The 12,932-nt window shown below is 33.3% G+C and overlaps 2 protein-coding genes across 2 annotated transcripts; one reads left to right on the top strand and one right to left on the bottom strand.

Annotated features, from left to right (window-relative positions):
• On the bottom strand, positions 1–2,326 carry LOC118045868 (probable glucan 1,3-beta-glucosidase A). Its single transcript, XM_073409410.1, has 6 exons — positions 2,119–2,326; positions 1,879–2,037; positions 1,319–1,488; positions 738–893; positions 305–657; positions 1–206 (listed from the first exon to the last, which is right to left on the bottom strand). The coding sequence occupies exons 1-6, from the start codon at positions 2,245–2,247 to the stop codon at positions 1–3; spliced, it is 1,173 nt and encodes a 390-aa protein (XP_073265511.1). The 5' UTR covers positions 2,248–2,326.
• Positions 2,327–10,855: 8,529 nt separating this feature from the next.
• On the top strand, positions 10,856–12,032 carry LOC118045867 (pollen-specific protein C13). The gene is made up of 2 exons (XM_035054598.2): positions 10,856–11,158; positions 11,613–12,032. The coding sequence occupies exons 1-2, from the start codon at positions 11,005–11,007 to the stop codon at positions 11,936–11,938; spliced, it is 480 nt and encodes a 159-aa protein (XP_034910489.1). The 5' UTR covers positions 10,856–11,004; the 3' UTR covers positions 11,939–12,032.
• The last annotated feature ends 900 nt before the right edge of the window (positions 12,033–12,932 follow it).

The raw sequence follows: 12,932 nt of genomic DNA, 5'->3' as shown, positions 1-12,932 counted from the left end.
CTAGACTGGAGATTCCGAGTTGAAATCTATATCTTGATGTAACCATTCTTGATCATCCACTCCAGGCTCCAATGATTGTTTACATTCTTTAGAGTCCAATAGGCCCACCCAAAAGTAGCTCTCCCAAAGACCTCCAACTGGCCTCTGCAAATCTCTGGTAATCCTCTTCGTCGCCCCTTGAACTGTCCACTCTGCCACCCATTCTCCTGCAAACCAAAAGATAGGGCATCAATCCATCTAAGATTCAGACACCAGGCGAGCTCCGTTCATGCCCAAATCAATGCTAAACAAATTGAGAGCTTACCGACAAAAGTAAGAGGACCGTTTGATGTGGTCACGTGATTCAGTTGGGACGACCTGTTCGTGTTTATGAAATCAATGTTCTGTTGAACACTCATGCTGTTAAATTCATCAGAGAAGAGATTGTAATAATGGACGTCAATAACAGATCCGGTTAAGCCACTGGCAAGAGGAAAGAGCTCTCTTGGATCATCTGAGCTCAGCCTATTTGACATCACCACATAAGCTGTCGAGGAATGCTTGCGGACAGCGTCGTAACCGGCCTTGTAGTATTTGGTCATGCTGTCTAGGGATGCTCCTGGTGCCCGAGGCTCGTTCATGAGTTCAACTGCATAAAGGCTTGGGCTCTTGGCATACCTAGATACTTGCAAGTATTAGTTACCACAAAACTACTTTTGGAGGAGTCCCAGGATGTTTTTATTTATATTTTCGTTTACCTGGCAGTTAAGAAGTCTATAACATCAACTGTTTGTCGTATATTTTCATCTGTTTGGCCCCATTCTTGAGAGCCATCTCTAGAAGAGCTATGTTCCCAGCCATTCTGGGAGCCAGGGGCTGCATGCAGGTCAATTACAACCTGCAACCCATAATTCCTGCAAAAGTTTACTCTGCAAAATCACATGGGGGTTGTAGCTGTATAATATTAACAGCAGTCGTACGTACAGATAGCACAAAACAGTATTTGCCTCTATCATACCTAAATGACAACTCTGTTATTTTTGTGCACTGCCAAGAAAGTTTCAATCTTTTGAACAAAATCTATCTAGGCCTAAGTGCATGTCAGAATTGTTGTATGTTTAAGGTTATGAGCTCCTATTGTCTAGACTTCATGTTACTATGTTAGATGGCTATTAATGAAAGATTTTGGCCACAATTCAAGTTTATGTACTAGTTAACTAACCTAATGACTGGAGCAGTGTTAATTTCTTGGCTGGATAATTTTTTATCTTGAAAAGAAAAGGCATCTAATTTTGGTGGCAATGAAAAGCGTGGATTGTATAGATGGAGAAGTACATACTGTGCCCATAAGAAGGCATTGTCTAATGCTTTCAAAGACCCGCCTACATAAGGTTGTGGAGGCGTGGGATCACTTGCTATCCACCATCCGACTGGTATTCTCACAGCATTTATTCCGTTTTGAGATATGAACTTGAAGTCATCTTCAACAATGAATGTCCTCCAGTGATCCTGCGAGATGGACATCATCAGTTAGGGCATCAATTGCTTTCTACCAGACTGGCTTTATTACATCTTCACAATCGTTATCAAAGTAAACATTAGACACTGCAGTGAAGCGAAGCTGGATATTTCCGAAGGCTACAGGGGAAGTTCTGAGATGTAAAAGTCAGCTTCACTGCCTCTTCTGGGCCCTTTAAAAATCAGAAATTTTCCATGCTATGTCCACACTTGTATTTGATCCATGCATTAGGGATTCAACAGGAAAAAAAAAATTGATTCAAAGTCAAACCGTCCAAAAATATCCAGTCAACCAAAAGCACTGTAGAAATTACTGTCTTTTTTGGAGCTAATGATTAACGGGAAATCATGAACTTATCTATAAATTTAGTAGGCTCTTACCCTCATAACTTTCGGGGCTAATTTGGGACCATAACCATTAGTGACTTGAAACTCTCCTTGCAACCTTCCAGCAATGGTCATCACAAATACTGATGGGTCATCATCTCCCCATTTGCTGTCACCTGCATAATCAGCTGTCAGCAGCTCCTCTGTTTTCGCCTGCAGTTGACAAACAACATAACCTATACTTAAGCCTTAAGTTGGTTAGAAGATAATTATATTTGTTTATAATTAATTCACCTGCAAGAAGAATCCATTGGATGCTTTGATTCTAACCCGACTTGTGTCATTAGAGTTTCTCACAATCTCAAAAGTTTCTGATCTTCCAGGTGTGCTAGAAACAGCTACTATGTCAATTCCCATTGCCATTGGTATCCAAACCCGCGAATTGTTTGTTAAAGACCCTGAAGTTGAAATTGGTTTCGTTGATCCTCCACAACTTCAACGAAAAAAAAAAAAAAAAAAACTGTGATCACACGTACTGATGAAACTGTATGAACATGGGTAGAAAAAGAAAGAACTTACACTAAACGTTTCCCAGCCTGAGCAGAAGTTCGGTTTGCAACAATAATGCTTCCTCCACCTGCCTCAGCGCAAAGATACTTCCCAACTGTGACTGATTTAAACTGCAGCCCGGTTCCATCCTAGAAAAGTTGACGATCATGATGATCCAAGAGAAACGTTAAACCCATCAGAATGAAAATGAAGTGACAGAACAAATATATACAAGATCACAATCATTCATGTACCAACCAAGAAGTCTTTGTTGGTGATGCCATCAAAAAAGAGAAGGTTTAATCCATCCTTCAGTAACAAGCCAACCACCAAGATTAACTGCTTTTATTTTAAAGCTGGGATTTACTCTTCCATGTGAAAGATAGAATGATTAAAGCTACGACACTTACGGCCAGCAGCTGTCTTGTTGAATACATCGCCGCCATTTTTCGTTACTTCTCTTGTTTGTTCTTAACTTGCATATGTATATATATACACACACACACCAGCATCTAGAATGCGCACACACACCAGGAACTGTAATTGATGAAGTCAACTTCTAGAAACGTTGACCAATCAAACGGGTTGAATTGCTAATTTTCTTATCGTGGTTTTGGAAATCAGTTTTTGCGGTGTCCATCCATCCAGCCAAGCTAGGGAACATTGTACTCAATGCAGCTTCTTCTTCTTTACTTTTCTTTTATTTATTTATTTTTTTTTTTTGTAAGGGAAAAGTCCGTCAACCAATCTACATTTTTTTTTATATTTTGAACTATAAGAAATCGATATTTATTTGCGTTTTAAGAGGTAAAATTATTTCCATGTATTCACCATGTTCTTTTTTTTTTTTTTGCAATGAAATGAGTTCTTCGTAGCAAATAGAATAAACTATTAGCTAATCTGCAATATTCAAACCTGCACTTCTGATGAGACAGTCATCTACTATTTTTAATGGAACTTTGCTTTAAGATGTTGAGCCCATTTTATATTCACCAGAACTGATTTGACGAGAAGTTTTCTTCTTTCATTTCGTCAACAAAGTATTAATTAAAGATAAGTCATCATGATGCAGCGTTCAAACAAAAACAAATTCAAAAAATCATAAAATACGATCTCAATCACAAAAGAAATGGTTCCCGTGGAGACAATCTAATGGAATCCCACTTGCAAATGGTCGATTGCAGGATAAAAGAGCTTCATATAACACTAGTGGAGCAGATAATTAAGTCATGACTTTGATATTGATAGTATAGCTTAATGGCCATTCATTTGAAGGAGATGCTCCACTCCAATCCATTCCTATTAACAATAATATCCAGCTAGGGCAACCAAAGGTTGAATTCAACTCCATTTTCCATTTTCTTTAGCTTTCCTATGGGAGAAGGCATGTAGTTGAGTAAGGCCCAGGGACTAGAACAAAAGGGACCTTTGAAAAGTTGGCCTAACTAATGAACTTCAACACCGACTGTTCCAGCTGATGACATAAGCCTCTATCTATGGCTTGTAGCAATCTAATAAGATAAGAGGCTTTTCAGATGAAACTTCATCAGCTGAAAGTGGAACTCTAAGAAGACCTGCAGTCAACATCTAAACTTAAAGATGCATGCTCTAAGTTTTAAGTTGATGGGCTGCTAGCATCCATTGTTGGTTGTGAATGGAGAATACACTAAATCAGAAACAGGAAAATACAAGGAAGAAAACATGTAACTAGCTAGTTTTCCGCCAAAGAGAAGGCATTGACCAGTAGCTGCAGTGTTCCGTAGTGGAAATGATCTATTAACCACCACAGGAAATTAATGTAAACTGCCAGCCTTGGCTTTCAGCAGATTTTTAATATCAAAAGAGAAGGCATTGAAGTATAATTGATGCTATAAATAACTTCAGATTGGTTTAATTATATCAATTAAGGTTTGCATTCAATTTTAGGACCCTTTTCCATAACTGAGAATTCTAAAACAATTAGATATCAATTGAAGCAATTGATGTTATAAATAACTTAAATTTGATTTAATTAGACTTATTAGGGTTTTATGTTGATTTGTTTTTTACTAATTAGGATAATTGAAAAAAAAATTAATTGAAGTAATTAGGTATGAGTTGATGCTATTAATTTTGATTGAAAAAGTGAGAATTTGTGACAATTCTAAGTTGATGCTATTAATTGATAATAGTATTACTTATATCGGTGGAAGCAATCTAATTTTAAGTGCCAGTTTAGACATGTGACTAACCAAAATTATATAAGTAAATGTGGAGGAATAATTAAGGTAGAATCATAATAATGTTAAAATTAATATTACTTGGAAAATGCATGCCGGAGAAGGTCCAACTTAGCATGTTCCCATGTTGATTTCTTGTGACGTGAATTTGAAGATTATTGTGTTGTCCGTTCAAAATAGATCAGGATAAACTAAGTTATACTTGAATAGTTGACCTAAACAAGTATACTTCTCCCTTTCTATGAAGTATGAATATATTTATTTGGTCTTGGTCTTTACATGTACTTAAATAGGTACACAAACATCATACTTCATTAATTTGTCTAGGATGGTCACGAGTGCAATTAACTTGACATTTATCTTAAATTATATATAGAAATTATCCAAATATGTATGATTGTGCATGTAAAACTAGTAGATAGTGCTAGAAATGGTAAATTTTCGATTAAAAGATGATAAATTTAGAGGGAAACGTTTTGTGAATCAAAATGAACATTCTTAGGTAATTAATTTAAATGTCAAATAAGATAAGGAAATAAATCAGTACGTGAAATATTAAATAGTGATAAATCATGTAAGTTTCCTGATCAAGTAAAATAATGATATGAAAGAGGAAATCTTGTAAATTTGAGTGATATTATTTAGAAAAAAAAAGGAAGTTTTGAATAAATCAATGTAAGACTCTTTTGCACGAGAAATGTTGATTTCCATAATAAACTCGCGCAAAACCGTGCAATTGGAACTAAAAGTGATAGACTCTAAGGGAAGTTTTATAATAATTATAAATAGGAATCTCCAACAAATTAGTATAAGACTCATGATAATTTAAGATAAATTTTATGGTATGCAAAATTCAGATTTTTGACAAAAAATTATCAATTATCTAGTTTTATGATATTGCACGTATCTCTCAATACAATCATTAGATCAGGCTGAAATGCTACGAGGGGTATTCTGATATATTGGTTTATCTTGGGTTAAAATTTCAAGAAAATCAAAGCTTGGGAAGGCCTTGAAGATAAAATCTCAGTGCTGGATCAGTACATAAAACACTTGAAGTTTAAGTTGGGGGGCAAGTTGTAATTTGGGAAGTTTAGGGCAAGAGTATAATTAACAAAGTGAGAGCATTTAAATTGTTAGTGGTTCCTCCCGGAAATCATTGGTGACAAGCTAATTTGTTTAAGAAGGAGGGGGAGCTTTGTTGATTTTTACTTGATTACCACCTTTCATCCATTTAAACACTAGATAATAATGAGTAAAGGATTAAAAGAGGGGTTTAAGAGGAATTTGAAGTAATAATTAAAGATTTTTTGGAGTATTGGAGAGTGACGGGTTGAGAGGAAAGAATTAGAAGAAGAGGAATACTTGTTTTCAACATCTTTTTCCTTTAAATTTCTTGTGTTTAAGAGGTGAGAAACTTTGATTCAAGCTTGGTTTGAGTTTATTTTGTGAAATAATACATTTTAGTTGAAATATGCATGAAGGAAATTCGAAATTGATTGAATGATTGTTTAAATTTATGAAATTGTGTTTGAATAATGTTTATAAGCATGATAAATGATTGGATAATGATTCATTTGAAAGAATGGAAGAAGAAAAATCCATCTCCTACCATGGGATGAGTTTCGGCCAAAAAAGGAAATCAAAGGGACATGGGATTTTGTTGAAATTGTTATGAAGATTGCATAAAATTATGTTAGTACGTGTAGTTAATCAAAGGGAGCATGCCCCTAGCATTTTCAATTTCTCAAGCCCTTATGGACTTTTCATGGCATCTCCTCAACTTTGATCTTTGAATTTCTGCTTGCCATCCAATGTAAAGTGTGATTCTAGTTAAGATTGACTTTTAATCTTTAGAATTTTTATTTGCCCTCAGCATGAGGTGTGATTCTAGTCAAGATCAATTATTAATCTTTGGAATTTTCGTTTGCCCCCACTATGGGATGTAATTCAAGTCATGTTTTTTTTTTTTTAAAAAAAAATCTTATTCAAGCTCAAATAAGGACCACAAGAGATATGTTCTTAAAACGTGAAAGGTTAATAAAGATGGTTTTTCCTCATTTTAAGCACAAGCTGTTAGAATCAATAAATTTAGTCTTTATCCAGTGTAATGGTTTGGAACTTTTACATAAGACTTATATTCTTATGAATCAATGACAAGCAAATCCAATTATATGCAATTATGCATAAGACTAAAATATGACCCAATAGACATGGGACATGAGCACTTTTTATTTTTATTTTTCATATCTTGGTTCAAAATTGTTTAATCATTTCATAATGGGAATTGTATGAATGATTTGTTTGCCGCCTTACAAAAACAAAAGTGTCTAATTGTTGTTTTAAGTAAACATCAAGTTATTTTTGAAAAAAAAATTCATTTTTTTAGGATTCTTTGAACAATGGTTTTTTTTATAAAACTGATTTGGTCATAATGTTTTGAACAGTCATAGAATCAATTATGAGAGTCAATTTTATGAGATTTAAAAGTGTGAGGATTTCCTTTTGGTATCTTGTATTACACACCTTGGGGTTCGATCATTATTACTATTATATTTTTTCAATCAACGATAACAATATAATGTCAAGTTATTACTTTCACAAAAAAAACATCTTTTGATTTCAAAACAACAAAGAAATTAAAAAGGCATGTAATGCAATCACAAAACCAAAATTCAAAATATCAAAGTTTGATAAATACCACACTCTTTTTTGTGTTAAATTCCCTAATAATATTTGTGTTTTATCAATGTTTACCGACAACTTATTATGTTAAAGATGATTCTTACAATTTTGATTGAGTTGCCATAGATCCTATCATGATAATCATATTTCATATTTGGATTGTATCACTAGAGAATGGTGGTTTTATGGGATCCAATGGAATTTAGGTAATATACCTAATTTTCAAAAGATGTTGGTGAGCATTTATGAGTGGTAAAAATATATCAATCTTTCTTCTGAAGCACTATTTGATGGACAATAATTAATGGAATGATTTACTACTCCTATATGGTTTTTGCATTTGACATTCTCATTGTATCATTTAGGAAAGGGTGGTTGTATCAGATTAAATGGTTGAGGCAATATTTGATGGACATTTATAAGGCTTTGATAGAAATCCTTAATAGAAATTAAAAGGGAGCAAAACTGCTCATGACATTTGATTTGGATTTTGATTACTATGAACCTATGATATCCAGATTACAGGAAAGGTAAAGGTGTTTGGTGTATTTGGTTTGTAGCAATTTATAGTGAATTCTAAGACAAGGCAGTACAAGCCTTTGATGAACTTGGGGAGTTTAGAAGAAAAAAATTACAAACTTTAATTAACTAGATAAGCATAAAAAACAATCTTCTGATAAGGGTGTGAAGAAAGACAAGGAGGCGTATTCATAGTTAATTTATTAGTATTAGCTTCCATGTATAGGGCTTTCCTTAAGAGCAAATGGTGTGTCCTAACAAATCAATTAACTAAACAATCTCTCTTTTCAGAAGGTCATCTTGCTTTTGTCTAGGTTGAAATCTCCTATTTGTTTCTTGTAGATCTTAGGTGTTTAGGGGTGGGCCTATATTTCTTCTGTAAATGATAGACATGCAATGTTTCAAAGCCAATAAACATGATATAATTATTGAAAAAAATAAATTAAATGCATGTTTGTCCTTTAAAGGTGACAATGATTGTCATCTAACATCATTATTATACTAATAAGGGAATTCATATTCATCTCAATCTACTTGTAATAATTTAGACTCTTGTAGAATCTATATGATGACTATTTACCACCTAAAAGTCTAGGAATTTAGGATGCTACATGTTGGGGTGTCTTAGATGCAAGTTATAGATGGAACATGCATCCTAAGGATATATTTTATTTTTTAAGTGAGCGTGGGTAGATTTTCTACCTGATCTTAAAAGGATCTTAAATTTTCACAGTGATGGTCCTCGTAAGGATAATATAGGGGTGTTGCAAGAAATAGTTAAAGCATGTATGTCCACCATTACAAAACAATGACTTAGATTTGAGTTGGTGTTTCACGAGCCTTGAACCTTGACCAATAGTTATAGGGCAAACCATTAATCCCTAACCTAACCTAGAAGCTTGTGTATGCTCTTAAAAATTAAAGCATGTGATGTATGAAGGAATTAATTATACAATGCATGAGCAATATTTAAAAAAAAAAATAAAGCATATAAAAAATATTTACAAATGGCATGTTGAAATAAATATGCAAACCAATAAAATTGAAACATAATAAATAGACAAATAATAAAGGTTAGTCCACAAAAAAAATTCCTAGTAGAGTCGTTATTATGTCGCATGTGTATGGCATTGCAACAATCATCCTTTTGGATTAGAATCTTTGGTGTAGGTGGAAAGAATTAGGAATTCTTGTCCTTTTTTGGTTTTAAAAGGTTTGGAGTATCCACTTGGTCTTTTGGTCACATAAACCCTAATTAGTTTTCAAAGCCTAAATAAGAGGATTGGTTATGTATAGGGTTAATATCACCCCTAGTACACCTTACATAAGGTAAGCTGCATTGTTTATTTGTGTGACTATTACTAAGGCTTTCCAACTGAACCCCCAAATCAGCCCTAATCTTTTGGATGCTTTGTAATTTCAACCTTAGCGTTTTTTAATTGGACCTTTGAATTTCAGTTCTTTTTACAAAATGGTCATTGATCTCAATTTTCTTCAATGTAGTCCTCAATTGACATTCATACAATAAATTTATTTCATTTAAACTACTGATTACAGCAATTAGGCTGTCTAAAGTTTCAATTGGGTCCCTCATCTTTTAATTATTGTAAATTGATCCGAATTAGGGGTTCAAAGTTATTTTTTCTTTAATTAAGTCCCTGATTAAGACAACTAAACTTATTAGAAATTTAATTAAATCCTTAACTTAATTAATTCTTCTAATTTTCATCAAGTAGGATTTTAACCTTAAACTTTATTTCAAATAAGTTCTTTTTCAACCTATATTATTAACAATATCCCAACCCGAATATTCATATGGTGTTTTTGTCATGTTTATAAATCAAAAGCTCATTTACGAAAATATTTTATAGATTTTGAATTTATGATTTTTTTTAAAAAAATTGAATAAAAAGGGATATATATATATTTTGAGGGATCTAAAATTAGATTATGACATTTTTTTTTCGCCAAAAAAGTTACATGGAAATTTTTATTATTTAAAGCTAGGAGTGAACCCAAATGAAAAAAAAAATTCCATAATGTGCTCCTAGAGATAAATGGCTTGTTACCTCTATGGAAGGGTGATGCAGTGCATATATATCTTTGTCAAGCTTCAAGAAAAATTGTAGTAGTGTTGGTTATATATATATATATATATATAGAGAGAGAGAGAGAGATCATCTAAAAAAGATATTTCTCTTAATTTATTAGAGCTTAAATGAGAAATGAAAAACATAGCAGCGATGAATGAGGAAGTACTAGTACACATGAGAAAAGGTGAAATCATATTAGAGCTTTTCTAATATATGATATAACTTTGTATTGTTTTTTTTTTCTTTTTTTAGGTAAAATGCTTAATATTTTTAAATTTTGATTATAAATTTTTTTTTTAATTGTTGTTGTTTTTTTGGTATGTTTTCATTCTAATGACTGGGTGTTCTTTTTATTTTATTTAATTAAGAGAAAAGTAATTAAAATTATTAATTCAATTTATTTCTACAAATATTCTAAATAGTATGATATGATTTAGTATTTTATTTCAAATATGAGAATTGTAATAGGTTCATTAATTAAATTTAAATTACATATAAAATTAAAGTTAATTTCATGTATGATTTGATTTTAACCGGTTTGAAAATATTAAAGATTAAATCGATGATTTTTTGAAAAATTTAAGGTTTATATTAAAAAAAAATTTATGATTATATGTTTTCGAGGAGTCCATTCCAATTATGATTTGCAAATTGTCAAAATAGTGGATTTGGTGCTTGAAAGAAAGAAAGAATATGGCAACCCCCCATGTGAGCACCGACATTTCCCAGCTGTACTCCATCACTGCTCTACGCTACCTCCGATCTCCTTCCCTGCACAGTTCAATTATCTATCCAATTAGGATATACCACGCAACAAAACGACCCCGCTCTAACCCCTGGAAATGACGAAAACACCTCCAAGTACACTTTGCTGAAGACCGCGTAAGTGCACCCAAATATTTCTCAACGCGTAATCACCGCATGTGCTTTTGGAAATTAGACACCACCGTTTAGTTTTTAAATTTCATCCATTTTTTTTCCATTTCCTCCCTCTCTGTTTTTTATTACCATTATCGCTTTATCTTCTCCATTCAACACCACCATTTGCTTTTCAGTTTTAAGAAAGTCTCTCTCTCTCCCTCTCTCAAGAGATCTCTAACAATAATTCACAAAAAATGGCTCGAGTGCTTTTGTTGCTTGCTCTATGTGTGCTACCGGCCCTCGTAAGAGCTGCTCGCCCAGCGAGAAATCCATTTGTGGTTCAAGGGAGCGTCTACTGTGACACTTGCCTCGCTGGTTTTGAAACCTCCAAGACCACTCACATTGCAGGTAATCATTTTATTTTTCGTTCCGATGTTTCCATGGCTTCAGATTTCTACATCTTACTGAATATATCAGACTTCATTTCATGTATATTTGGTTGATTTATCCTTTCTTTTGATTGAAAAAAGGAGAAATTGAGTGAGGAAAGTCTAGATTTACATGATGGTTAGTTAGTGTTTGACTCATGTTTGAGATTAGATCTGGCCATCAAGGACACAGAGGTGTTTAGGGTGGTTTGATTGCAGAAAAGACCAAATCGTGCTACAATATTGTAGCTGTAATTGCCATGTTAAAAAGTTAGATCAGATTGATCGAACACCAGTACAAGTGTTGGGCATATTTAGATATCATGGCAATCCTGTTAGAATAATAATGTTGTATAATGGGTTTCTGATATAAAGTCGAAAACTGCGCAATGGATCCTTAATATGTTGTTGGGTTTTTCTTTTACTCATAATAGGTGCCAAGGTTAGACTGGAATGCAAGGACAGAAAGACACAAGATCTTGTCTACAGCAAGGAAGGAACAACCGACTCAACTGGAAAATACACCATCACTGTTGATGAGGACCATGAGGATCAGATTTGCGATTGCATGCTAGTTAGCAGCCCCCGGAAGGACTGCCGATCACCATCTGCTGGCCGTGATCGTGCCCGTGTTATCTTGACCAATGACAATGGACTGGTGTCAACTACCCGTTATGCCAATGCTATGGGTTTCATGGCAGCACAGCCCATGTCAGGCTGCACTGAGCTTCTCAGGTTATACCAGGAGTACGAAGATTAGAGTTTCATTTGGAGTTGCTCTAATGTATGTGTCTAGTTGACTGATCTCTCTATCATTCTATTATTATATTATGATTGTTTTGTTTCTTGATGTCCACAGGGCTGTTAATTTATCCTTGTTAATGGACTCACATGGACTTTATTATTATATAATAATAATTATTATTACATTAACAATTACAAAGGAAGCTCCTTTTGTTTTTCTATACAAGCTTTTACCGATCACGTTCCCAGCCTGCACAATGGATTATAGACACTGGTTGGGGATGACAAAAAAGAAAGAAAGAAAGAAAGAAGTAATGGCATTAGATGTATTGAACTCAGAAAAGAAAAGGTTGATATATATATATTAGTATATATATATCAATCTAATTGCACATGCCCAACAAGCAACCTGTTCACGATGTGGTAATAATTTTAAAAGAAACAAAATAAAAAGTGTCAAATAATAAAATTAAAAAATAATTCAATTTGACAAAAAGCTCCTAAACAAATAATAGCAAGCTAAAAGAACATTGATCAAATGTTGAACAAGAGGGGGTACATTATTTGATTTTAAGAGTGAAAAAAAAAATTAAACACTTTACAAAACAAAACTCCAAAATTAAAATAAAAAGTATCAAATTCAAAACCAAAATAAAACAAGAGGAAAAATTATATTTTAATGAAAGGTGAAATTGAAAAAAAAATTAAAGTTTAGAAAGAAATTAGTATGAAAATCAAACAATCAAAAGCAAGAGGACTAAATTAGAAGCCTAAACAAAATAAGAAGACAACATATAATTTTTGATTAGGCAACTTATTTTTTGAGAAGAAAAGAGAAGAGAGAACAATTAAAAAAAAAGGTTCTCAAATCCAAACCAATGCATAAACCATCGCGCACACCACCTCATCAAGAAGGAGATGTCATGAGCATTCTAACACTATCATAGATGGTCAGTTTTCACCACCTTACATTACCGCAAACACTGCTAGACGCATTTGAAATGGCTTAA

Source organism: Populus alba, chromosome 5 (genome assembly GCF_005239225.2).
Source record: "Populus alba chromosome 5, ASM523922v2, whole genome shotgun sequence".
NCBI lineage: Eukaryota > Viridiplantae > Streptophyta > Magnoliopsida > Malpighiales > Salicaceae > Populus > Populus alba.
Note: the sequence above shows the minus strand (reverse complement) of the source record. Positions and strands in the feature narration are given on the sequence as shown.